Genomic DNA, 26,537 nt, shown 5'->3' with positions numbered 1-26,537 from the left:
GAGAAAGCTCTGCCTGGCTATGCAGGGTGTAATCAATGGAATCAATGACAGCTTACTTCTGATAGCACATGACTGACAATTTTGTCTGCTTTGCCTTAAATTCAAAGATCATCTTGGTTGAGCAAGCAAGTACATGGCTTCTTTGCATGTGTGAAGCTTTTAAATCTGTTATTCAGCCTAATTTCACAGATGTGTAACAGTTCTGGCCACTTTGTTTCCATCACAGTGGCCAGAAGCCTCCAGCAGTGAAGAGCAGCTGTATCTGTACTTGCACTTTAGAAACACCGAAGGAAGACAGGGAATGTAGGAAGGGGCTGGTTCACTCAGCATATTTAGTCTTGCTATGTTTATGTAAAGACAAATTGCACACTGAAAGTGCCTGAAAACAGCTTTTATTTGCAAATACAGCAAGCTCAGTAATTCAGGAATTCTACAAGCAAATAAGAAAAGAAAGGTCTTAAACAGGATTAAAATCTTCTCTGCATGTTTTCATTTCGTTCGAAGTCATTTTAGTAAGCTTTTCTGGATTTATCTTTTACATTCCTCTTGGGAAGAACTTGTTATGTTTGAGTGGTTGACAGATTTCTATCACAGATGCAACAACCATCGAGGCTACAGGTGTTTCTGTAAAGCTTATCTGAAGGTAAAAATTACTGCTTCTCTGTCCTTACTCCCAGTTTCCCCCTGAACAGCTAAACTGCCTGAATATGGCATTTTGTACTGAGGGCCTTAGTTTGATCCACTTACAGACTCCTCGCTAACATCCAGTAGAAACTGCACAGGTTTCTGACCCAGGATCACCCCCCAAAACAAAAAGAGGATCCTCACTTGTCAGCACCCTGCCCCCTGCAAGTGGGCAGCAAAACATGCGGATGGTGCCTTATGACAGCAGTTCTACCACTGGCTTCAAGAGAACCTAACTGGTCTCTTTTGGTTCCATTCTAATCTGGAAAAACGAAAATTATTGCACAAACAGAACATCTCTATGATCCTTAAGAAGTTTCTCATGTCCTGTTGTGCTACGTGGCCACATCCACTGAAAAGCCTGGCTTGTTGGGACACAGCCTTTGTGTACTTACAGACATTAGTTGAAGCCAAACCACCACATTTTGGTATCTGCTTATTCATAGTGGTGGCTTTCACAGCTTCAGCTGAGCTCTGATTTTGTGTAGGTTACAGCAAGCTACTATGTAGGTTAGAGCAAGCTACATTTCCACAAAGAATATGCTCCAACAACTTTCTGATCCATCTGCCATTGTACAGATGAAAATTCTCGAGAACTAACAACATGTATTTAAAATATGCTTTTTCTTTTTCTGCTTATCATTTTAACTCAAAACATGTACCAGCATTAACAAGCAGTGCTTTGAAAACAAACTCATGTCGTCATTACCTACACTGAATTGTTTATAATAACGATAGATGAGAGGATCAAGAACAGATGAATTCTGTACTGAAAAGAGCCTCTGGCTACTAAAAACCTGAAAGCTCCCTTTAAAACTACTGTACTGTTAATTTTTCTTTTAACTGTTTGTGAAGAGAAGTCCTCTCTATTTTTTTTAGACGATGAATTTACAATTATTTGCCCACAGCAGTCATAAAGTTCAATTTCCCATCCCACAATTCTGATTTTTCTGCTATGGTTATAGAAATGTCTGTTTCATTTAAGAGAGGAAGAGAAGAAGATAGGGCAGTCACAACAACTGTAGCACCTGCTTTGCCAGCCCTCCTCAATGCAAAAATTGGAGTAACATTCCAAAGAACTGTATTAAAAAGAAATCACCAAGTAGAAGAACATGTTCAATACGAAAAACAAGATGAGGGACACAAACTGGCACATTCCACTAAGATATAACACATTTTTTTCCCTCCTCTCTAGACACTCTTATTCCTGTCTCTCTCTGCTCTCTTATTCCTGTCTCTCTCTGCTCTCTTATTCCTGTCTCTCTCTGCTCTCTTATTCCCGCCACTTTCTGCTCTCTTATTCTTTCCTCTTTATACTCAATTATGTACTCTGGGTAAATCTGATGCTTTTCAAAGACAACAAAAACAGAAGGATTTAACTCATCATCCACACAGCTGTCATATAACCACAGCTTGTCAGCACACTTCACTGGGGGACGGACATAGGTGGTTTTGCCTTTAACGTAGTCTCCAACCAGAACACGAGCCACGAACATGAAGTGTCCCTGCAGCGTAGCCTGACAGTAGGCATGGGAATAGCAAGCATCTCTAGCAAAGTAACTTCCTAGAAAACAAGATGGAAACATGGTTGTGAGGAAAATCTGTACAGTGACAGCAAAATCTGAGCATGCCCTGGGCTTTCAGGAGATATCTGACTCAACTTTCAGGACTTCTCTTACTCAATTTACAGAATACCACCAAAATTTTTGCAAGAGACGGGATTGCACTATGTAATTTCCATTCACTATCTGCTATTTCAGGAGTAATTTTTTAAAAGGAGTAAATTTTCAAAAGCTGTACCAATAAGCAGTAGTGTGCTTATTGGTCTTATACCAAGGTGTGTGTGTTGTGATGAGAGGGACAGACAAGAAAACATGAGGGCCTTCCATGATCACACTGAGGGCATACATACCCCTCTGCTCCCTGCCACACAAACTGATTTGTAAATTCAAATTATGACTTCAGACATCAGAAAATGCCACCTACAGCAAACCTGTGCACTAATGCTCTTGATACCTTGTGAGAAGACTTACCCCTAACCCCAAGCAAATCCTGGTCCTCTCCAGAAGGAGCGTAATACCAATTATTATCTTTTTTCTTTTCCTTCTATAGTTAAAGACTTCAGAACCTTTGACTGCTGCACTATCAGGGGAGTCTCAGCAGACATCTCACTTTCTACATACCCTTCCCATAGTTAGTTCCATTGCTTCCACAAATTCTCCAGTCAAAGTTCAGATTGCAGATGGTTTCCATGGAGGTGACGTCAGTTCCGTGGAACAGGCGTTTTTCCTGAACTTCCTTTCCTCCTTTTTCCCTTTTCATCTTCTCTTTTTGCCTGATAAAAATGAAGTGGAGGAGAATGTGAGCCATAGAAAAAAAGGGATAGTGGAAGATGTCCCTGTCCATGGCAGATTAGATGAGCTTTAAGGTATCTTCCAACCCAAATTACTCCATCATGCTCTGGACTTGGCAATGTTAAACTCTGCCTGCTTAGCTTAATTACTTCATTGGAGCAGGATAAAAAATACGCACTATTGCATGTTTTGAAGTCTCTTATGTTCTGCTAGATTAAAAGGTTTTATGAATCAGTAGCTGATAACTTTCTGGGTTCCATCCTTTTGCAGGTGAAAGCATTTATTTGAGCAGTATTTTTATAACTCCACTACCATTCCATACAGTCTTGTTTTGAACTAGACAACTGTTCTAAGTAACAGCTTAATCCTACATCAAACTAACTTGAACATGGTTCAACCCCAGCTCTAATCTGCTGGTGTCTAGCTTGGCCTAAGTACCTACAATTCAGTATCACTGATGGAGATGTTGAAGACTAAAAGGAGCTCTGGAATTCAGAGATCATCAAGTTAAAACACAAGGATTCTTCCTCAGTGAATACTGATTTTGTTCAGCAAAATCTGACTGGAACAAAAAGGCCCAAGCAGCCTTTATTCTTTTTAGTATTTTGTATTCTCTAATGGACAAAGATTTGTAACAGACAGAGCATGTGTGCAGCAGGCAGTTACTGCTCCATCCCTGAGACAATCACTGTTCAACATCCCTGTGGGTATCCTCATCCCAGTTGTGCATGATGGATGTCTTTCTCTCCATGCTCCTCTCCCTTTCTTCCAAGGAGCCATGCAAAGGGAACCTCCCCAGCAGAGCATGGCATTCTGTGGAAGGCCTCAGACAGCAATTTCACTCCTGAAATTGCTAATAACAAAATACCAGTCATGTTAAGGCATGGGTGGCAACCTCCTTTCTTTCCTAGAAAGCACATACGGGACATCTTGTTCTTGGAGACTGCCTCCTCATAGGGACAGGGAAACAAGTACTAACCACTGAAACACCTTCCAGAGGGATGGATTCTGAATCCTCTGTATTTTATGGATGCTGTAATTTTTCATAGTCTGATGAAACAGCTGCTTTATTTCGTTGTATTCAGAGGTTGCATTGCTGATCACCACTGCCTATAAAATACAAACCAAAGCAAAAAAAGGCATGAGGCTGCAGTGAGCTTGGAACATGCAGAAGCCTAATTCCAGCAGATACACTTTCAGAAGTCCCCAAACTATGCTTATGAAAGGTAATTAAATGCTATAGATCATGATTATGTGAATAACCAAATACCAAGTAAATCCTGCTTTGCAAAGATACCTCACCTCTCTTCAGGAAGAATGCTGAAAGGTTTATCATCTCCAAGACACTTGCAAATTTAAATCTCAATGGAACAGAAATTGCAAAAAGAAAACTTCACAGATTATTTCAGAGAGTGTCAGTTTTATATCTAAAGGTGATTAAGAACAAAAGATCTTAGATAACAGCATCATTTGTAACTAGACATTTATGGGAACTTCAGCTATTAAAGATGAAACAAACAAAACATAAATACCCTCCTGGCACTGTAGTACCTTACCTTTTCAAAGTTAGAACTTTGAAAGCTTCACTTTAATACAGACTTCTGAAAAGACCCCCACATTTCTAAGTAAATGTGACACCGGATACCTGCTTAAACAAATATATGTCCTTTCCCAAAGAAAACAAAGTCTATTTAGCCATTATCCTTTTATTTAAGTATACATTTTGCATTTAAAAAGCCATTAAGAAATGCTCATTTTTCCCCAAGATAATTTAATGCAAAACATAATTAAAACATTACTTGAGCTCTTCTGCTTCTATATGTCATGCATGAATTTTCCATTTATTCTCCAAAGTAACTCATGTCTTTTATCTTCTAGAATCAACATTTATCTCCGTAAACTGCAAACGTGTGATGCTGGCAGGCTGATGTCACCTGGTAATACTTTCCACTTAAGCCAAGTGTGGACTCAAGATTACAAAGTGAGATCCCAACATCCCACATTCCAAAGTGTTTTAAGCAGGAAAGCTGTGGCCATCCTAAACGGTAACAAGGAAACTAACATCTTATCCTACCAGGCAAAAATTCCCCGTTTTAGAAGGCTGAGCTTATAGAGAAAATAAAGTAGAATAAAACTTGTGTTTCACAGATACATTTAAGTACTTATTTATGAGGAGATCTCTCGCAGGGAAGTGTTCTAAAGATTACAAGAAAGAACTATTTTTTTGAATTTATTAAAAAGCCTTTAAAATGTTGAGTGAGATCTCCCATGTCTCAATACAGGAGCATTTTCCAAAGCTTACAGCACAACACATGTGCTGTACTGATTGTCTGCACAGTCTGTGGCACAACAGCCCAAGTTGCTCACCATTACCTACACGATGAAAATCATGTCACTGTATTTCAGTACTTCATATTTTATTTTGAATCACAGAATGGTTTGGGTTGGAAGGGACCTTAAAGCCCATCCAGTGCCACCCCCTGCCACAGGCAGGGACAGCTTCCACTATGCCAGGTTGCTCCAAGCCCCATTTAACTTGGCCTTGGACACTTTGAGGGATGGGGCAGCCACAGGGCACAGCCACTGTGCCAGGGCCTCCCCAGCCTCACAGGGAAAAATTTCTTCCTAATACCCAGTCTAAACTGAAGCCATCCCCCCTTGTCTTGTCACTCAAGGCCCTTGTAAATTATCAGCTCAGCACAAAGGGGATTCAGGGGCAGGGTATGTCCAGCTATCACCACTAGCACCCCCAAATCCTTCTCCCAGGGCTGCTCCATCTGCTTATCTCTAGCCTGAACTGACCCCAGGGGTTGTCCTGGCTCAGATGCAGCACCAGTACTTGTTGAACCTCATGGGATTCCCATGGACCACACCTTGAGTTTGTCCATATCTTTTTGGATGGCCCTGTCCTTCAGGTATGTCACCTACCGTGTTCAAAACTTGGTGTCATCTGCAAATTTATTTATACATGAACAATTCTCACTTAAACTACAAATGTACTTTTGCTCTGCTGTATCCTTCAGGCTTATGGTGTGATTCTTGGGGTGTCCTGTGCAGGGCCAGGTGTTGGACTTGATGATCCCAATGGATCCCTTCCAACTCAGCCTATTCTATGATTCTATGACCTCTACCTGAGGAATTGAAACCTTACTAGGTAAAAGAGAGGGTCAGCCAAGTTACACAAGGCCTAATCCTGTAAGAAAGGTACTATGATTATATGTATCATATATCATATGATGGCCTCCTGACAACAAAGCTGTTCTCCTGTCCATGAAAACTTGTGGGTTTTTCCTTATTTCCCCAAGGATGCTTCTAATGCTAATGAAGGATCACAGCATAACATTGCTTTCGAAGGCTGATGTGGCATAACTACGCAACTTCTTCAGCATTTTTCACCTTCAGGCCTGAAAAGGAAATCCCACTGAGTGTAAGCATTTGCTACCCTGTTATCAAGGAGCAGAGTTCCTAAGGCAGAGAAGGAATCACTGCTCTGGCAGCAATTCCCATCAGTGTTTGACTGCACAAGAGCAGTACTCTGTGGCTCACACCCTGAGCTCTGCTTCACTGGGGTGTTGGAAGGAGCAGGGTTGGTACTGGTGGCAGTGACCCCACCAGAACTGACATCTACAAAATGGACAGACACTCTTCACATTGCATCCTGTGCCTGGTACAGTGTAGCAATCCTCGGGCTGTGTGTGGCCAGGATTCAGCAGGACATCAGCCACACAAAGACTGACACGAAACCACATATCCATTGCATGCTTTTCTCAGTTGTACAACAAGGAGACAATTTTAAACCCAGCAAGAAGTTTCAGAATATAATAAATTCTTTTTTTTTTCCTTTAAAATATTTAACAACTACTAAAATTCCGTTTTGTTAAAACAAAGACAGGAGAAATTCACACCAACTTTCCAATCAGTGTTACCAATTTCCATTGTGCATTTTATACACTTCTTTCTACAGAACTGTTCTCAATGACTTACAGATTAAGACATGGCAATACTCAAAAAATAAGCAATGTTACCAAAACAGTTTCTCATTTTAAGCCAAGAAGCCTTTCTGCCTATCTCACAGGTTCCTTTTTAAAATGGATCACTTCCAGCACAGCAGATTTTGCCAGGATTATTTGTCAATGTCTGAAGAGAAGGCAGTTCATCAAGTTGTAGCTGTCAGCTCTTAAAATGGTCACGACAAGCATGCAGAATCCCAGCCACTCCCAGTATTACCTACTGCAAAAAAACAAGCTTAGTGTCCCACAGAAAAATTTAATCTAGCCCAGGCTTTCACTTTTAGTGCCAACAAGTATGATGGGCATTGTCACTATTCCTTTCCTGTAAAAGGCACTCACAAGTTAAGAGATATTTTCTTAGGTGCCAACTGAGCTCCTTCTACTCACACATCCCCACATGTACAACCAAAAAGTACTATGGATCTGTGCAGTGCATTCCAAAGCCTCCCACATTCACTCCAGTGACTCCAGAAACACTCCAACAAATGTACTCAACTAAAATTCAGACAAGTTTTCAGAGCAAGTATGGGAAGCAATTAAGTACATACAACAGCTCAAGAGACCTGAAAGAACAGAGCTACCTGTCTTTCTGGCATTCTTTAGAGAAATTTATGCTTGTTAGTGAAGATGCTGATAAGCCAAGGGAAGAGCATATTCCTTTGTTACTTCCACTGGGCTCCAAATATCACAGGCAAATCTTCAAATGGGCTGCCTGCCAAATTCCCCACACTCTCATTATTATCTCATCTGTTCTTTATGAAAGTCATGACTCAACAGGCAGTTGAGTCTGCAGCAGTTTTGTCTGACCCTGTCCTCTATGCAGGAAATAATCAAGTCCACTTTGCCATCAAATCTCGTTAAACCACTGTCTCCTTCAACTATCAAATTTTGTTAAACAGTGATTTTCTATCAACATAGTGCTCCTTCTCTCTTTTAAGTGAAGTGCTTTATTACACCCTTGGCACTGACACACAGCCACACACTGGTGTTCCTCATCCCACAGGGTATCTGTGCCAACACAACCTGGTCAGCATCACACAAGATTCTGTGACACAGTCAAGAAGGAAAACCTCTCCTTAAGCAGGGTCAAAACCACTACACAAAGGGCATGTGTAACATGAAAAAGCCTTTTTTTCTAGAGTCCTATAGTACTTCCACAAACTGTGCTGCTCTTCCAGAAGGTCTGCAGGAAGTACCTAGTAATCCAAAAAACACCCACACATTTTGGTCTTGGTAAACCAAATAAGAACATAGACTTTGGGCTGACAAGGGTTGGGTTTGTTTTGTGGAAGACATCACTGCAATGTTTTGGTTTTTTTTTTATGGTTGTAGATCTTCATTTTTGCCATTTCTTGAGTTGAAGGTCTGCGCTCAGATCCATGATGTATGTGACAGTACTGGAGGATAGAGAGATTTCCTTTCCTGGATCTCCAATCCAAATTTGCTCCTCCTGTCTTGAACTTGGTGAGTTTTGGGTTTGTTTTTGTTTGGAGTTTTCAGTTTTTGGTTTGGTGAGTTTTTGGTATGTAGATAAATGCCTAAAATGCAGTTAAGTTCAAGGCAATTTGGCACCTGTTTCATGAGCCCTAGATCTTTAGCACGCCCACCCAAGAAATTACTCCTGTCTCTTTTTAGCATCCACACAGTTACAGTTGATTCAGTTAAGCTCTGAACTGTGCCTTTCCATCAGAATTACAAGAAGGGGGAAAAAAAAGATACCTTGTATCCCAAGTCAGGCAGTGCAGATGCATCCCAGTGACTAGGACAGGTCTGATTTGGAATAGAAGAATCCCTTTGGCTGCTTGCAAACAGACAGAAAATGAAGTGTTAGGAATTCTAGTACTGCTTCAAACACTCAGATTTGGAGCATCCCCTTTGGCCAATTCCTGTATTTAAAAATTAACAAAATAAGCCACAAAGAAACTGGGAAATAGCCTCAGTATGTAGGCTGGGCTCTGCATGCTGCCACTCAACCATCACAATGCAAAAATCTTGCATTGCTTTTTTAATTAACAGCTGTGGCTGGAGTAACATGGATCCCAAGCAGCAGGTGAGGCACCAAGACTGCAGTTTGTGATACAACTTTTGTTTTGCAGTCCATGGGTAGGTTTTCTCCAGCAGCAATGTCTGAAGAGAAGGCAACTGCTGCCAACACTGGGACCCATTTTGCCTTGTGATTACTTCTAAAATATGAAAAATCAACCTAAACAGCACTTACCCTGTCTTTATCTTCTGTACATCTTCAGAAGACACGAATTTTGGTCGCCTGCAAACCTGTCTTTGAGTTTTAAAACTAGTGTTTGTCTGAGTCATTTCTTGAGGAGAAAAAAGAGAACAAAAAAGAAGTCATTAAATAAGTCTACAAGACAGGGTCATCCTGTCCTCATCAGGCATTCTTTAATGCCAACTGCATAGTCACTATCAATTCTACCTGCTGACGAGTAGTTGCACAAAGGCTGTATAAGCTTGCTATAACTCTGTGATTGAACCTGTGCCTATCCTGCCTGCTCCCTCAAGCCACCACTCGTGCTCTTGAAACATTGTTACAGCAGCATAAAGATGCCTAACTTGTATTTTTTACCATCCACAGTGTTAACTTACTTTCCATAAAGTTTACTATGACTTTATGTGAAGACTATGAACCTTTATATTTCTCCTCAGATGTGAGTCTGGAGAGTGTCAAGGAATAATGGGGGAAGATTACTTTTGTAAGGAATTTGCTCTGAGCCACAACTACCTCACTTGCAGTAAGTGAAACTGGTGGTGTCAGGAAAGAAAATCATACTTTCTGAAAACTGAGACTTTGAAATAGTCTATAAAGCACTGCATAGTTGTAGATGAGAACCTTTAAAATTACTACCTTTAAAATTGAGTTCATACTGATGTTGGCCAGCCTGGAAAGCTACAGTGACACCTGGATCTGCTTGATACAAATTCTCAATAACAGCAGAAGATGGTGAGGTCGTGCTGTTCCCTTCTTCCTTTGTGGAGAGAATAGAAAAAAATAAAGAGAATGAAAAGTATCACAGTCAGGACTAAACCCTGGATAACTAGCTGGGGTAGAGGGAAAGAAGAGACCAAGTGTAGGATGACAAGGAATCTACCCAGAACTATGGTGGCCTGAGGCTGAGTACTGAATATTTGTAACATAAACACCAATATGTAATTAGTAAATTTAAATTCCTGTAAAGAGTTGTGCTGGTTCTGGCTGGGGTAGAGTTAAATTTCCTCCCAGTAGCTGGTAGTGGCTGTGTTTTGGATTTGTGCTGGAACAGGGCTGATAACACAGGGATATTTTAGTGATTATTTAGTTTAGGCATGCACAGAGCCAAGGCTTTTTCTGCTCCTCTCCCACCCCACCAGTGACAGGCCTGGGGTGGATATACATCCAGGAGGATACATATCCAGGAGAGCTGACCCCAACTGGCCACAGGGACATCCTGGACCTAAGCTGTCACTCCTGTATACAAAGCAGGGGGGAGGAGAAGGAGGGGATATTTGGGGGGATGGTGTTTGTTTTCCCAAGAGAATAAACTCTCCCAAGCTGTGATGGAGCCCAGCTTTCCTGGGATGGCTGAGCACCTGCCTGTCCAAGGGAAGAGGGCAATGAATGCCTTGTTTTGCCTTGCTTGTGCACACACTGTTGCTTTATCTTTTAGTCTTTATCTCATCCCATCTGTTTTCTCACTCTCTGCCCAGTTCCACTGCAGGGGAGGGGGCAAGAGCTGCAACAGGCTGTAATGGTACACTCGACTCCTTACCAAACCGGAGTTAGTTTGGTTCAGGCTCCAAAGGAAGCAAAGGCCTACGTCAAGAACTTTTCTAGTTCCAGCCTGCTATCTGAAAACCCACAAAGGAACAGGGTGACATGGTGAGCACTGATGCATGTGAGCTTGGAAACTAATCACGGATTATGTGATTAATGTATGAATAGCAGGTAGTTCTTCCAAGACTAATTTGCCATGGAAAAAAAAAAAAAAGTTGCACTTTGCTTGTGATTTAACTATGAGCCAACCACTTCATTCCACAGATAGGAAAGCCTGAGTGAGCTCCTTGCAAGCTCTGCCTGCTAAAGAGCAGCTGGACAGCTGTGATCTCTCCTGGACCTGGCTGATTCTTGGAGGTTGAGTATTCTTGAGGTTACTCTGAGTCTTTTAAACTGCACTCTATCCAGCACCTTTCTCTGTGTACTTTTCCAAGTCCCTGGATCACCTTTGTGTTCTAATATTTGTGCTGCTGTACTGTGAACCATATTGGATAAACTCATCTGCCTTGGGGGAAGGTGAGATTCTATAGTTATTTCTTTTCCTGCATTTTTAAGGTAGATCACTTCCTCATCAGAGGACTTGGACATACATGGAAAAAGACTGCATTTGATGTGACAGAGCACAGCAATCCTTGCATGTCCAAGGAAGCAGGGCAATGCTTAGAAAAGAGGCAACTTCTTCCCATGTATCTTAAGAGCAGTGTCTATATGTTAAATATCTGTAGGAGCCATGGACAACTCCAAAAGGGGGCTCTCTTTCCTCCAGCCTGTCAGTGTTTTATCACATCTGTTATGAACAAATGTAGCTTCACTGCCTTACACAATGCTGTAAAATTCAAGCACAAGGACTCAATTAATTAATCCTGTTGAGAAAGGGGAAATTATGTAGAGAGACTCCACATATTCCTGCAGAAGTGACTCAAAGCACAGGATGTGGAATCACCTGTTCTCCATATTCAATCCACTTGTCTTGGTTATTCTTCCAGTACCAAATCCACTCTGTGGTCAGTAGGAATGTGGGTTTTAGGACTGATGATGGTGTAGAGAGGCGTCGAACCAAAGAAGAACAGCAGGTCATTGTCTGGAAATTAATGTTCCTACTTGGCAAGCTGTAAGGACAAATTCAGGTTTATTATAGTTAGCAGTGCATTTTTTACCCTCTCATCCCTGGTTTAAGCTGGTGCCATTTTCTTTAATATAAAGTAACCAAACTCAATTAGAGCTGAAATAGGAGTATTTATTTCCTACAGCACATGACAGCTCTGAAAGCCATTTCCAAGCTGCAACAGTGATCTCTGGCCTGTGAGACACCTCAGTCACATGTGGCACTGCCAGCTTTACAGGCAAGGCTCCAAGTACAGTGTGGCAAAAGGAACTCCTGTGATAGCTCGGTGTGGTTACAGTCTTTCTCAGTACAAAGGCAGAATGTGCCAAGTGTGTGACTGAATCTGCCAGCAAACACCTGCAGCCTATCAACTTTGTTATTTTCTGTGGTTACAAAGGACGCAATCACAGCAACCACAGCTGTGGGTCTGCAAACTGCATTCATTGCTGAAGCCACCTGGGCTCTTACCGTGCAAGGCTTTAAAAGCAAACTCCCAGGCAGGAAGACTTTGATGGCAGCCTTCTCTTGGGAATGTTGCTTGTGATCTCCAGAATACTGCCAATCAAAATAATCTGGTGCCTTCAGAGGCATGGGCCAAAACTAGAATACCATTTTGTGAAGCCAGACTTGGGGTGCCCTATGAATCCATGTAGCTTTGAGTGGGACCTTTTAGAAAGGAGTTAAAAGGAAAATCTCTTGAAATAGAAATGAAGAAGAAGAAAAAATAGATGGGCTGCTTACACGAAGGACATTTCATAAAACGTCTCCAGGTATGTAATAGATTACTATTATTATTATTACAGATACTAGCTGTAGTAGAAAAGAAAGTTATAGAGAAGGACCAGCTCTGAAATGTTGTCAAAAGGCCCAACTTCATTACTGTAAAAAAACTGATTAATGATCTGAAATACTAGTATTTTAAACACTGGCTTTTTACCTTGTACAGAATTTTACATGCAAGATATAGTTTTGTTATTTTTAGAAGACAAAACTGGAGTGGGATTTTCATGCAAACATTCTTTGCTTTTTTAAAAGGAAAAATTCTTATTTTTACATCCTGCCAACTTCTAAGAGGCTCAGTAAACAGAAGCTGAGAAGTCAGATATCTTTAGGAAAAAAGCACAACTTTTCCTACACAGGGTCAATCACAATACTCCAAGTGAGGAGCCCAGCATTACTACACCTGCTGTTCTTTGGGTCACAATAGGCCTTTTCAATTTCCTCCATCATGGGAAGTTCACGCCAGTTCAACCCATCACGTATCTCCCATTTATATGGCAAATGGTAATGAACAGATTCACATTTATCTGTAATGAAATCAGACATAGTCAAGAATTCTGCAGTCATTAACAAAGAGAGCAAGACAAGAAAAAACCAAAATAAAACCAGTATCTTTTATACTTTGAGGCTTTTTCTCCTGGGCTTTGGTATAAGTAGTGAGGACAGAGTGCTGAAAACAAAAATGTAGTGTGTTTCTGCAGTCTTATTAAGAAAAGCAACGTATATGTGTACTTATATATATATATATACACACACTGCCAAATATATTTGAAAGACACCTGTAGTGGTTTTGGTTCACTAATTTGAATTTTTTTTTGGTTAATATACTAATTAGTGTGGTGGGTTTAGTGTTGGTTAATTACTAGTGCACTTACTAGAATGTATTTATTTTTTGTTGTGAGATACAATTAGGAGAAAAGTAAAATAGGCTCAAAATTTTAAAAGGGTATAAAGAAAAATTTATTAATAGTAACTAAAAGAAAGAGTAATAAGAATCAAAACACAATTTTTAGGATGCTTTTCTTCCCTTTACAACTTTTTTTTCCCATTGATAATTAAAGTGAGAAAACCTAAAATTTTTAGTTAGTTTACTACTTCTAAAATAGTCTTTCTTTAGTTTACTTAGGGAGAAAAGTCCTTCTTGTTAATGTTATGGAGACTTCTCTACAAGCTAATATTTCTCTCATAGCTCTTGATTTCTAAGAGTTGCATCTGTTTGGGGAAATTTGTAATCATGAAATATTTCTGATTTTCTTTAAGTTTTTCTCATATTGTATTTATGGGCCATGTCAAGTTATGGGGTACTGGTTTAAAAATGAGTTGTTTAAAAGCAAAAGTTCTTAATATCTATCCCTGAAATTATCTTTATCTCTAGGAATAGAGATATTTTCTTTCTTTAGGGTATAGGATCTTTATCACTTGTCTCTCTTTTTCTGTTCAAATTTCTTATAGGATTATAGCTACTTTAACATCTGTTTACTTTAGTACGGAGGTTTTTGCTCAATATCTACAATTTGGACACTTTCATTTCCTCATACTTTTAAGTGTTATAGGAAAAAAAGATAGGCCTTCTCTACAGTTTTGCAAGAGAATTTTAGCCTAAAACTAAAGGCATTTCTTCATCTTTCTTATTTGGGACCTGACTTCTTCATTGATTTGAGTTTGGTGTTTGCATGTTGTTTCTTTATGTGTCTGTACTTCTGTCTTGCTCTCTCACTCGAGGGAGGATTGAAGTATTGGAAGAGTTAATATTTTTCCCGGGGCCTGTGGATGGTTATGTGACCTGGGCTCAGGAGCTTGTGGCAGAAGTGAGGCGTGTTGGGGAAGTGATTAGGATTTCAGCAGCCAGTACAGCGATGGCTTCTGCTCTGCCCCTGCCTGGTAGCCTTGGGTGGGGCCACCTGGCCACTGTTACCTCTTTGCCAGCCAGAAGGGAAAAAGAGAAAGTTTCCCAGTTTTTTCATCTTTAACATGTGTTTTTTCACAGAGGCATGTGTAGCTTTCCAGTGGTTTAACTGATTGTCAATTCCCAAAGCTAGCCACTGATTGGTTTCCTATCAGACAGGGAGGAAATTGCCAGCAGCCTCTCCTAAAACATCACTTCTGTGATGCAAAACTAGTGCATTACCAGAACCTTCCCTTTGCTGAGACACAGTGCTGGCAGCTGGGAGAGCAGTGCCACAGACAGGAAGTGCATGTTATCTATAAGTCACACAACCATGTGTCTCAGCTGTAAAGTCTAGTCTACACATCCCATAAACACTCTGGTATGTTTGGTTGTCTTTTCCTTAGTCCCTTAGAAATCATGGGGTGGTTGCCAAGGCCTGAATGTTTTTTTTCTGACTGACACTCCACATCCAAGTATGGATCAAATATCTAACGACTTAGTCCAATGTAGCAAACAAAGCACACTGACACTCCAACAGTTACTTGAATTTAGTTATCTGGTAGTCACAGTAAGCTGCTTTGAGCCCGACCTTTACAGTTTCACACAGGTGAAACTGTTCACATTACACAGGGTCTTTTGTCAAGACCAAGTAGTCAGAGGAGTAGCAGTCCTTTACAAACTGACTGGACAAGATCAGGGAAAGAAAATGTCACGGTACCTCCTCATAATAAAGGAAGAGCCAAACCTGGGAGTTAAATGACTGTTCAGGACAACTCCCAAATACAATTACTTATATTCTTCCCTCAGACCTCTGTTCTGGCCTTTACCAAAAAGACAATGGACTAGATTTATCTTAGCTGGTACAACTACTGTGGCTTTTTAAAGATGCTCTTGACACCTCAGATCACTTTTTAAATGACTTAATTAGGGAGAATATGGCTATTATCTGATGTACATAGGATATATAAGTAGGAATAAAGGGTGCCATACATTTATGAGTTGTCAATAATGACAACATAAATCCAGTAACTTGATCTTCTAGCAACAAGGGTGACACTTCACTTAAAGGGTTTTGCCACAGAAACATACCCAAAGCCTGTCCCCATCAAAAGGGCTGAAATAAACTGGATTATCCAGAGGATAAAGGGTTTAAGTATACCATTTGGCTTTTTTGCTTATTATGTTTGTAATTCTGACAGTATTTATTAATAACTTGGAAAGAAAAGAAACTACTGAGGAGGCACAATTGTCACCACTAGCCCCAGCCACTGAGCAGGAGTGCCTTTGCAGACAAGTCTTCAACATTACTTTTCATAAAGCTTACCCTTATTTTTGCAGTACTTCCAGACATAGAACAAACAGATCTCATCACAGTTATCTGTTTTGTTGTCCTTTGAAGCTTCATCAGAGGAGCTGTCCTTTTTACCTACACAAAAGAACATCACAGTCCTTATTTCCTTTAAGAGAAAGATCCTGCATTTGGTACTTCATCCCAGAAATAACAAGGATTTGACTGCAGTAGCAAAGTCAAGCACTTTAAGGATCTGGCTATCTTCCATACAGCCCAACACAGAAGTCAGGGCTTTGTGACTGACCCTTGACACTGGAAGGAGTCTCAGTGAGGAAGGGCAAGGGCAGTGTCAGGAAGCTCAGAACGACACAGGGTGTGACTGACCATGGTTCTTGCAAAGAAGCTGACTTTGTCTCCAAACCAAGGGGACCAGAGGGTGCATAAAAAAGCAATGGCAGCTGAGCAGACTGGAAGCAGAAATGCTTCTGAGTCAGCCAGACCAGCATGGGGGTAGTGAACATAGAGCTCAGCCCCACGCAGAGGTATTAAACCTGAACAACCAACCAAAGACTTTTAGAAACAGCAACTGGCTTGAGCTGGCTTCAATTTCCCCAGGGACTGGGGACACCCAGTGAGTATATATTGAGACAGATCTGCAATGGGAATCTCATTATTACTGTGATTGAACTGTGTGCTGTAATTGCTATATTGTAGAAGTCAACATTGGTATTTTGTTTCCAGTGGACTTTGCATCACTTTGCTACATCAGAAATGTCACTGTACTGGGCATGGGTAGAATAAGATGTAATTTTCTTCACAGCAACCAGTATGATGCTGTTTTAGATTTTTGACCAAAACAATGCTGTTAACACACTCATGCCCCAGCTTCTGCTCAACAGTGATATGCATCAAGGCCTCAGTTTTTCACCCTGCCCCCAGAGTGAATAGAACTAGGGCTTCACATTAGCTTGGGAGGGGATACAAGTGGGCAAAGGACACAAACCTACCAAACATCTATACCGTATAACATAAAGCTCAGTAATAAAAGGGAGAAGAGGAAGTTTTAGGAGGGTTAGCTACCTTTTGCTTGGAAACTGGCTAGGCATCAGTCTGCATGTGGGAGCCAGTGAATGACTGCCTCCGTATCACTTCTTTTGCTTGGTTTTCCTCTTCCACTTATTATGTGGGGGATTTTTCCTTTCCCCATCTTGACCCTCAAGTTTTTTTACCTTTACTATTTCTTTTCTCTTCCCTCTGGGGATCAGGGGAGAGTGAGCAAGTGGCTGTGTGATGCTCACTGAGCCACAACATCTGTGTGACATCAACTCTCTTTAGATAAGTTCATCTCAAGACTGGAGGGTTGGAATTCATACCTTTATTTTTATTTCCCACTCCTGTTGGCAATTGGTCTTGGCTGTGAGCAGGTACAGTGCTACTGGGAATCTCCATCGAGACAACAGCTCTACTATCAAAGCCATTTTCTTTGCCTAGAAACAGTAGACAAGGTTCACAGGTACAATTCTGTCACAGATATAATTCTGTCACCTTCCTAGGGAAAGAGGAATGTGTCCAGGACTGTACAGAGTGCTGCACAATGCTTGAGCAGAAATTCCAAAAGTGCTCTGCTGGCCATCTGGTACCATGGATTTTACGGCACACACATAAGCTGCACTCAACTACCAACGGGGCTGTCTGAAATCAAGGCCCAATGAAAACCCCTGGAAACAATCCATACCTTTATCTTTATCTCTCATTCCTGTTGGCAACAGGTCTTGGCTCTGGGCAGGTACGGTGCTACTGGGACCTGTGTGAGAAGACTGAATGAGAAGCACTGCTGGGCCACAAGCTCAGCTAGCTGGCAATATCCCAGTCTCTGTGGAGAATTGTGTCCATCACATGTGTAATTTGAGATTACACATTACACCATCCATGTGTGGATATCTAAAAGCACCTGTCCAAAGAATACTGGACTCTGACAAGCTTTAAAGCCCAGGTCATTCTGCCCAGAAGAACAAGAGATTTACAAGTTGCTATTCACTCACTGGAATGTATAATGAGACAACAGCTCTACCGACAAAGCTGTATTAATTCCCTACAGACAGAAGGCAAGTGAAGATAGTGCATGCACAGATGCAATTCTATCATCTTGCTAGGAAGGAAAAAATGTGTCCAGGACTGTACAGAGTGCTGCACAATGCTTGGGCAGAAACTCCAAATGCTCTGCTGGCCATCTGGTACCGTGGATTTCAGCACACAGTACAGCACACACGTAAGCTGCACTCAACTACCAATGGAGCTGTCAGGCTGTCTGAAATCAAGGCCCAATGAAAACCACTGGTCTCAAGACTGGAGGGTGTGAAAAAATCCATACCTTTATCTTTATCTCTTGTTCCTGTTGGCAACAGGTCTTGGCTCTGGGCAGGTACGGTGCTACTGGGACCTGTGTGAGAAGACTGAATGAGAAGCACTGCTGGGCCACAAGCTCAGCTAGCTGGCAATATCCCAGTCTGTGGCAAATTATCCATCACATGTGTAATTTTCCACTAGCACCCCACTGTTGCTGATACAACAGAGGTGCAATTACAGTTACAAACCCTAGCTAGTCAGAGTTGCTGCCAGCCACTCAAATACTGTTTTGAATGCAGTACTTAAGGCAATAAAACTGCAATTCTCCCTCCCACATGACAGTGCCATGACTTACTCCATTCTTGCAAGTGCATAAAAGCAGAGAGGGGAAAAATGTGTATATATTGCAAGAAGAGAAATTCAAAAGCTGATTCCACAAGGAAACAGTTGGTACTATTATCTAGGCGTTTACCTTCTGAAGGTGGGACATCCAGCATGCATTGCACTGTTTCTGAAGTTGTCTTTGGTTCTTTAGTCCTTTGAACTGCTGGCTTCTTCCAATAATCATTTCTGTAGTTGTGTACTGAAAGCATCAAAAGGATGGTGGGGTTTAGCTGGGAGGTAAGGCAAGAACAGTTTCTACCTCTATCAAACTCAAAATTATGGTTAAGACTACTGTTTCTTACAACTTACCATACACCTTCTTCTGTTCCCTGTTGAATTCAAGATGCTTGTAATCATATATAGCCTGGAAGTTTGAAGCTATCTTCCCATCAATGCCTACAGTTTCCAACACTCTCGATGCATGCTCATCCAAGAGGTTATGGGACACTACACATCGAAGAAATTTACATTTCCCGTGGAGAAAGTGTCGGCAAACATGAAGCTTGTTGCAGTTGTCTTGCTGCTTACAGTGATAACCTTTTTTGTTGTAAAAGTGGCAGGTCTAAAAGTGGAGAGGATAGAATAAGAAATGGAAAAGCACATTAGAATTTTTCTTCTTCCTACAGCCATGCAGCTTTAACAGCAGAAAAATAGTGATTAAAAGTCATGTGTTTACTGCAGCTTCTTTAATCTAGACAAATTTCTTGCCTAGAGGAGCAGGTATTTTGAGCTGACTCATGCATTTTCAGTTTTGAAGTTGCACATGTTTGGTTTCCAAGAAAAGCTAACCCAACAAGCTCAGGGGTACCAGAAATTGATGCAAGACTTGCATAACACCAGACTGGTTTACAGTTATTCTATTCTAAAAACCCCTACATCATAATGAACAATATGTATGCTGTCAAATGAATTATCATTTCATGGAACTGAAACTGAATTTGCACTTCCTATTTGTAAAGCTTATCTTGCATTGAAGATTTGAGCTTATAGAAGGGTAAGAAGAGTGCTTTGAGATTAGATTACATATGGAAAAAGCAATGCACTTCTTTATTCCTCTATTCACTAAAAAAGAGGTACACAGAGGTACATCAGACCAGGGAACAAATCACAGACCAAAAATTCCTTCGTACTGACCCTAAGCCACAGTAACAGTTTTGCTCCCAGAACAGCCTGTAATAAGAAAGCTTTGAGGAGGACACACAGCTGTCTGGCAGAGCCCCAGTATCACACTGGGACTCTCACAGGTCCCCTCCAAATCCCTCTTCCCAGGAGACACCAACCATTGCTCAGGGATGATGGGTTGGGCATCAATCAGTGGGTGGGGAGTAACTCTACTGGCAATTACTTGTATCTCTTGTGTTTTATTAATTTCTCACTCTCCTTCTCATTAGAGTTATTATATTTTATTCTATTTCAATTATATCAGTATCCTTATCTCAACCCACAGGTTTTACCTCTTTTCCAATTCTCCTCCCCATCCCACCAGGGTGGGAGAGAGCAAGTGGCTGCATGGTACTTATCTGGCCTTAAACCATGAAAACAGAAGAAAGAACACTGTTCTCTTGCACCTGCCAAGAAACAAAACCAAAAACCAACCAAAACAAACAAATGAAACAGGAGAGCCAGAGAGGTAAGGGAAAGCATGAAAACTCCTGATGTTGTGGTGCTGTTGTGTTTTTCTTACTCTGAACCCCAGTTCAAATCAGAGAATTCCAAAGTGTATTGTTTCTTGAGAGCTTCCTACATGCCATGTCTTCACACACACAACCATTCAGCATTTCTAAGCAGGAAATAGCCAAATTGGCTTTCATATCTGACCTCCAAACTCTCAGGCTTATGAATGGCCTGCATTGATCACAGTTTTCTCTTGGTTTTGATGTTTTACTGCATGATAGGAGTTAAAGTGCTCAATTACAGGTAATTAAGCACCTGCCAGGGGTGAGAGCTGAACAAATTTCTAGTAAGAACTTAAGGGTAATACCAACCAAGAACAGTTGTTACTATTTGCTCACTAGTGGGAACAATTAGTAATTCTCCTTGCTTACCACCATGCTCCTTCAGTCTGCCAGTAAAACATACTTTAAAACACTACATAATTAAAAAAAAATCTGTTTTGTCAAAGTCTAGCATTTTCACAGCAGGGAATAAAGAAACAATAGAACTGTTGTGTCAACAGATCTGTTGAGATTATAACCTGAAAAAGACAATGGCAGTACTTTAGTAATTTCTTAACCCAGGAGCAGTTGTAGCCAGAACAGGGTACAACTGACTTTGAAACAGCCATACCTTGAAGACAGTATTGCCCTTATACACATGCTGAACCAGAATGGAATGTTCAACCACATTTAACAAAATCAATGAGCAGCATACAAACTGGGCAAAGATTCCTTTGTAGAAAGTCAGTGTACAAAAACTCCATGCACTTTGGAAGAGCCAGATTTGGCACGAAACTGCAGTCATTTGGTCTCATATTTATATCTGCAGTCATTTCTCATCTCTTACACCCTCAAGCACCAAAATGTGTGCAGCCCCGTGCAGGCCTACATAGACTAGAAAAGGAAAGGGGTGCGTGCTGACTTCCTAGTCTTCATCTCATAGAGAAGAAGCAACAAACTGGGTTTTGGTCATGTAAGCATGTACAATTATTGTGATCTTTAAACTTTCTCTTGCTTATCTTGCCTTCTGTAAACCTCTGGTGAAGTTGCTGACATTTTTGTTTGCTTACTTTGAGCAGCTTTATGGCTGCCCTGTTTGGATAACAGAATTGGCACACAAGACAGGCTGTAGCCTTGCTGCCCACCTCCAGCTAACAGAGGGCAGGTCTGCTCCTGACACATCACAGATGACAGGGCCTTCTCCAGATGTGTACACTGGGTACTTATTAACAGTTTTACTGCTGTGAGAGTGGTTTTTTTATTATTTTAAATACACAGCCCTTTCACAGATCTGGCTTTATGTTGTTTCATGTTGCCATTGCCATTCCTCCTTCATTCTGACTAATCCTGTTTCATATCTTAACAGCTGGACGTTAAGATCAGAACTCCACATTCTCTCTTGCCCTCTCCCATTCCTAATGAATGGAAACTTTCTCTTAAGAAATCAGTACAACTTACATCAGGGAGGAAGAATGGATCGTTTTGGAGAAGCAGGACTTGCAGTTCATTCTCACTGAGGCCAGACAAATCATGTTTTTTTAGAACTTTTTTGTTCTCTGCATTCATGATGTCATGCGAGTACTTACAAGAGCTGCAAGAAAATACACAGAAATATCAACGCTTGAGCCTTTAGTCAAGTTGATTTAAAGAAGAACCTCAGATAATGTGCAACTTGGGAAAAGCCAAAGTGAAAGAAAGGTGTCTTGGTGAGAGTCTCTGAACATTTAGATGGTGTCTGTAATTAGCCAGAGAATGGACCAAAGAGCAGAACTCCTCTGTGACCCGATCTTCCTCATTTTAAACTTCAATGCAGCAGGACCCCAGGCATTCTTTCAGCAATGGTGAAGCTGAAAACAACATATTTTGTTCTCCTCAGTGGCTGTGAAGTTTAATTAAAAAAAAAACAAACAGGTAAGAAAGTTTAACTTATGTGTTTTGATTAAGGAAGCAATTAAGCTGCAATAACAAAGCTAGTGTTGCCACTTACAAAGCCAAAAGTCTGATGAGTATGAATTAGAGATTGCAGATTTTTTTACATCTATTTGAAATGGTATTGCAAATCAGTAACAGAGAGGAGACACATACATAGTCAGCCTGTGCATTAATTTAATGCAGTAAAATACAGCTTCCTCATGTCCTGCTCTTCAACACATGATCTGATACAGCCTTAAGATTAGATGTACTCAACCAGTAAAAGTACCTGTTAATTTACCAGGTTCAAGTCTATCCCTTTACTCTTTCAGCCTCTACTTAACCCCTGAAGCTCCCCTCTTAACAGTTTTACCTCAAGTTGTGTCTGGCCCAATCCTTCCATACAGACCCTTGTGTAGGTATTTCTCCCCTGACCCCTGCTACCTGTTGGATACATTCTTTGCAAGCAACAGGAAGGGCAGAAAGTGTGCTGTCTTTGGTCCTGAGAAACAACCTTCCAAGGGAATAGGATGCTGTAGGCACTGAATTAATGGGTATGAAAGGAGGTAAACTACAGAGTATCTGAGGTGGGAGCCATCACCAGTGTTCCTCCAGAGTCAGCTTGAGAGTCCACCAACAGTCACAGAGTGATCTACATCACCTGAGTCTGTATTTCCCAGTCAAAGGTTTAAACACTCTACAAATACACTACACAGCTGAGTTTAGTAAGATATTTAGGAAAAAAAGAAAGTAACAGTGAACTTGTCAGACATTAGTTAGAAACAGGATTAATGGGACTAAAATAATGATTCCACTAAACAGAAGACCTGAGTAATTTGCCCAAAACATTTTTCTTTCCAGGGATTCTAAACGAAAAAGGATGCAAGACCTGAAGTAAGGCTAGATTTTACCTTATCAGTTAAAAAATAGTCTCTGTCTTGACCTATGTAGTCCACCTAGCAGAATTTTTGCCCTCTTATTTTAATCAAGCTCCCTCCCATGAAAGGTAATCTCTTTGCTTTATTGATTTTTAACGCATACCAAAGTGACTTTAAATACTTTGTGTTATTCAGAGGGCAAAATGGTTTATCATTATGAAGGGAAGCGCCTCATTGTAAGCTTTAATTCACACAAAGTCATCCATCATGAGTGTATGTCCACATCAAGGCATTTCCAACAGTGATCCCCACAGGAGCTTACTCTATTGTTTGTAATGTAACAAAAAAAAGAAAATGTTATCATCCTAATGATGAGAGATATGGCTTTCCCCCCTCCATGCTATCCAGATCTTAGTGCACAGTGATCCATTTTGTTGGGGCAGAAGAGGAAGGATCCAGTGGGATCATGCACGTTTCTTAACACTGCATCAGCACCAGACTTGGGGCTTGGGGGCTTAAACTACAAAGTTCTTCCATCAGTAATTGTAGTGGCAAAGCTGGGTTGCTCTTCTGCTTTCACTTTTGGTTTCCTTTATGGTTTTTAAACCAGGCACCACCTTTGGCCACCTGTGGCTAGAAAAGGCTGCCAGGCCTGCCCATCCCATGAGCCCTCCATATTCCAGAAACTGGGACTGATGCACCTGGATGATCAAACAGCGCCTCTCAAAGAAAGGGCCGTAAGCCAAACAATGACCTACAGCAGAACTCGACTTCTGTAACTCTCTAGAGCAAAACCAGAGGGCACGTCAGCACTTTGTTTTTTCCTTCCGAGAAATAGAGAAATAGAAACTACTCCACCCAGATGCCAGGGGGACTGAGCGATGCGTGCGGAGACGAGCAGATTTGAACACACAAACAACAAGGATAGAAACAACAACAACAAAAAAAACACCCCACAAACAAAAAGGAAAGAAACAAATACCCAAATGGTCGGTTTGTACGGACACAGCGGGGCCAGGACAGGAGTCCTTCCGGAACAAGGATCCCCCGCGGCTCGGGCATCACTGCCCGCTCCTCCCATGGCGCAGCGGCGCTCCGGCGGGGCGTGGGATGCGGGGGGCTGGAGGGGAGTTCGGGGGGCACGGGCGGGGTTCTGAGGGGGGGTGGGGGCTGTCCGCGCCCCGCGCTCACCTGGGCCCCAGGTTGCACCTGCCCATGAGGTGCAGCTTGCAGAGGTGCAGCCGCTCGCAGCCGTCGCACTCCTTGCGGACACAGACCCGCGCGTCCGTCACGGCCAGGACCTCCCGGCCGCCCTCCAGCAGCACGAAGCGCCGGGGGCCCGCCGCCGCCAGCGTGTGCTGCAGCTGCAGCGCCGGCAGCCCGATGTGCTCCTGCAGCTCCCGCAGCCCCAGGCGCCCGCCATGGGCGCACAGCGTCTGGGTGAGGAAGCTGCAGACGGCCGGATCGCACATGGCCCCTCCGCCCGCACGGGACCCGGCGCGCTGTGCCCGGAGCGGCGGCGGCAGCAGCGGGGCGGGCACTCGGCACCGCCTCCCGGCCGGCTCCACGCGAATCGAAACCGAAGGCACGGGTGCGGCTCCAGGGGCGCTGGGGGCACGGATCTGCCCAGCCCGGAGGCCTTCTTGGCTGAACGTCATGCGGGAAATTAATGCAAGAAGTGAGTGGAAGGACTGTGAGGTTTCCTTGTTTTTGTCAGGAATCACGGAATGGTTTGGGTTGGAAAGGTCTTAAAGATCATCTCCTTTCACTTTCTGTGCTGGGCAGAGTCTCCTTGCACTAGACCAGGTTGCTCCATGCCCCATCCAGCCTGGCCTGGACACTTTCAAGATGAGGCAGCCACATTTCCTCACCCTGCTAATGTTTGCTCTCTCTCTACACTAACACGAATCTAGTGCAGAGCATTAAGCATATAATGCAGGATAACACAAATGACTCTAGTATTTATAAAGTAATGCCATTACTTCTATTAATTCCCGACTGGCAGTGAGCTGCTGATTAGCACTGGTTGCAGCAGAGTGTCCTGGCAGGGCTGTGAAGTTGTGCTGGTTTTGGCTGGAGTAGGGTTCGTTTTCTTCAAGTGGCTGCTGTGGGGCTGTGTTTTGGATTTGTCCTGAACACAGGAATGATAGCAGAGTTGTTCTCATTATTGCCGAGCAGTGCTTGCACAGAGCCAAAGTCTTTCCTACTCCTTATATTGCCACGCTGGAGAGGAGGCTGGGGTGCGTGGGAAGCAGGGAGGGGGTGAGGGTGGGAGGAGGAAGGCTGGGACATTCGGTGTTACAGCATTTGTTTTCCCAACACACGGTGATACGTGATGGGGCCCTGGTGTCCTGGAGATGGCTGAACACCTGCCTGCCCTTGGGAAGCAGGCAATTCATTCCTTGATTTGCTTTGCTTGTGTGTGCAGCCTTTGCTTTCCCTACACTGTCTTTATCTCAATCCAGGAGTTTTCCTGCTTTTACTTTTCTGATTCTCTCCCCAGTCCTGCTGGTGGCGAGTGAGTGAGTAGCTGCCTGGGCCAGAAGCAGAAGTGCCAGGTTCCTCTTAGTGTTTAAGTATGGCTGGGGAGGGTCTGTGGGATGGGGAAGAAGCACAGCAAATACTGCCTCGAAAGAGGGTTGGCGATTAAATCAATTTGAGATTAATTTTTATACTGAAACCCTTTGGAAATGTAAGTTTCAGGGACATTTTCAACTGCTCCCCCTGGATCAGGAAGTTAACCTTGAAAATAGAGTGGGTGGCCTGTGTTGCCTAGTGCTGATGTCTCATTTGAAAGGCATGTGAAACTACAAAGTTAGTTCATAAAGAGTGAACTACCTCCAGGAATACAGCCAAGGTGGTACTGCCTGTGGTATGTTGTTTCTTTGTTGTTGAAGGCTATGTAAGTACCTTTTCTTTGGGCATATTTCCCCATACCTGTGCCCTTCCTGTGATAATTGAACCAATGAAATTACTTTTTAAAGCAACAGAAAAAGAGAGGTAGAAGGAGGAATTTGCCAGGTCATAGCTTTACATAAGTAAATTGATAGTTCAGGGTTGGTTTATGTTCTAGGTGTGGATATTGACATTCTCAGGTTGTCAACAGATCATCAAGGATAATAAAACTCAGACCCATACTCAAGGTAGTTTCAAGACGGACTGATAAGGAAGAAAATTAATGAAACTCTGAGTCAGCAATATATTGCCAGCTTTAAACAGTAGATGATAACAATGAATCAGGCCAATTGTACAGTAATTTGCTTATATTTATTTGTCTTTTGGTTTTTTGCATCCAATTTCAGTGAAAACATACATTTCTGCATTAATCCACTCAGAAATCTGAACTACTGGCCTGAGGAGTTTTGATGTATACTTCGTTGGAACAGTATTAACAGTATGGAGCAGTAAAGTGAAGCACTGCAAGCAGAAAGAAACTACAAATGCAGTCTTGGCAAGCGGGATCTATTCTCCACTTAAATACATTC

General features: G+C 42.1%; 2 protein-coding genes across 10 annotated transcripts in view; one reads left to right on the top strand and one right to left on the bottom strand.

The window, feature by feature from the left end:
* Positions 1–11,004, top strand: part of TTC38 (tetratricopeptide repeat domain 38) — a 29,232-nt gene extending 18,228 nt beyond the window's left edge. The window contains exons 15-16 of one of the 2 annotated variants that reach the window (XR_005979003.2): positions 4,917–5,083; positions 8,381–11,004. The gene's annotated coding sequence lies outside the window, so the exon portion shown is untranslated. The remainder of the gene's footprint in view (positions 1–4,916; positions 5,084–8,380) is intronic. The other variant, XR_012053621.1, reaches the window with a different exon arrangement.
* LOC100229789 (protein mono-ADP-ribosyltransferase PARP12) lies at positions 377–24,799 on the bottom strand. Of its 8 annotated transcripts, none has more exons than XM_030263840.4 (16): positions 24,244–24,792; positions 21,722–21,854; positions 18,918–19,170; positions 18,697–18,807; positions 18,250–18,318; positions 17,614–17,682; positions 17,252–17,365; positions 15,912–16,013; positions 13,103–13,226; positions 11,758–11,923; positions 9,909–10,029; positions 9,267–9,363; positions 8,768–8,849; positions 4,018–4,148; positions 2,868–3,019; positions 377–2,248 (listed from the first exon to the last, which is right to left on the bottom strand). In XM_030263840.4, exons 1-16 carry the CDS (start codon positions 24,708–24,710, stop codon positions 1,845–1,847), a joined length of 2,595 nt encoding a protein of 864 aa, XP_030119700.2. In that variant the 5' UTR covers positions 24,711–24,792; the 3' UTR covers positions 377–1,844. The 8 variants fall into 8 exon arrangements, with proteins under 8 accessions (XP_030119700.2, XP_030119701.2, XP_030119702.2 ...); XM_030263841.4 differs by having other exon boundaries at positions 8,768–8,846; positions 24,244–24,791; XM_030263842.4 differs by lacking the exon at positions 17,614–17,682 and having other exon boundaries at positions 24,244–24,794.
* Between the last annotated feature and the right edge of the window lie 1,738 nt (positions 24,800–26,537).

This window comes from Taeniopygia guttata, chromosome 1A (assembly GCF_048771995.1).
Source record: "Taeniopygia guttata chromosome 1A, bTaeGut7.mat, whole genome shotgun sequence".
Taxonomy (NCBI): Eukaryota; Metazoa; Chordata; class Aves; order Passeriformes; family Estrildidae; genus Taeniopygia; species Taeniopygia guttata.
Note: the sequence above shows the minus strand (reverse complement) of the source record. Positions and strands in the feature narration are given on the sequence as shown.

Excerpts from the sequence above, each read along its gene's own strand:
- LOC100229789 (XM_030263840.4), bottom strand. The coding sequence starts at position 24,710 with ATGACGTTCAGCCAAGAAGGCCTCCGGGCTGGGCAGATCCGTGCCCCC. Across the intron at positions 17,683-18,249 it reads AACAAGAGATAAAGATAAAG|GTCCCAGTAGCACCGTACCT; the intron begins GTATGGATTTTT and ends CTTCTCACACAG. Across the intron at positions 17,366-17,613 it reads AATGAGAGATAAAGATAAAG|GCAAAGAAAATGGCTTTGAT; the intron begins GTATGGATTGTT and ends TACTGTTTCTAG.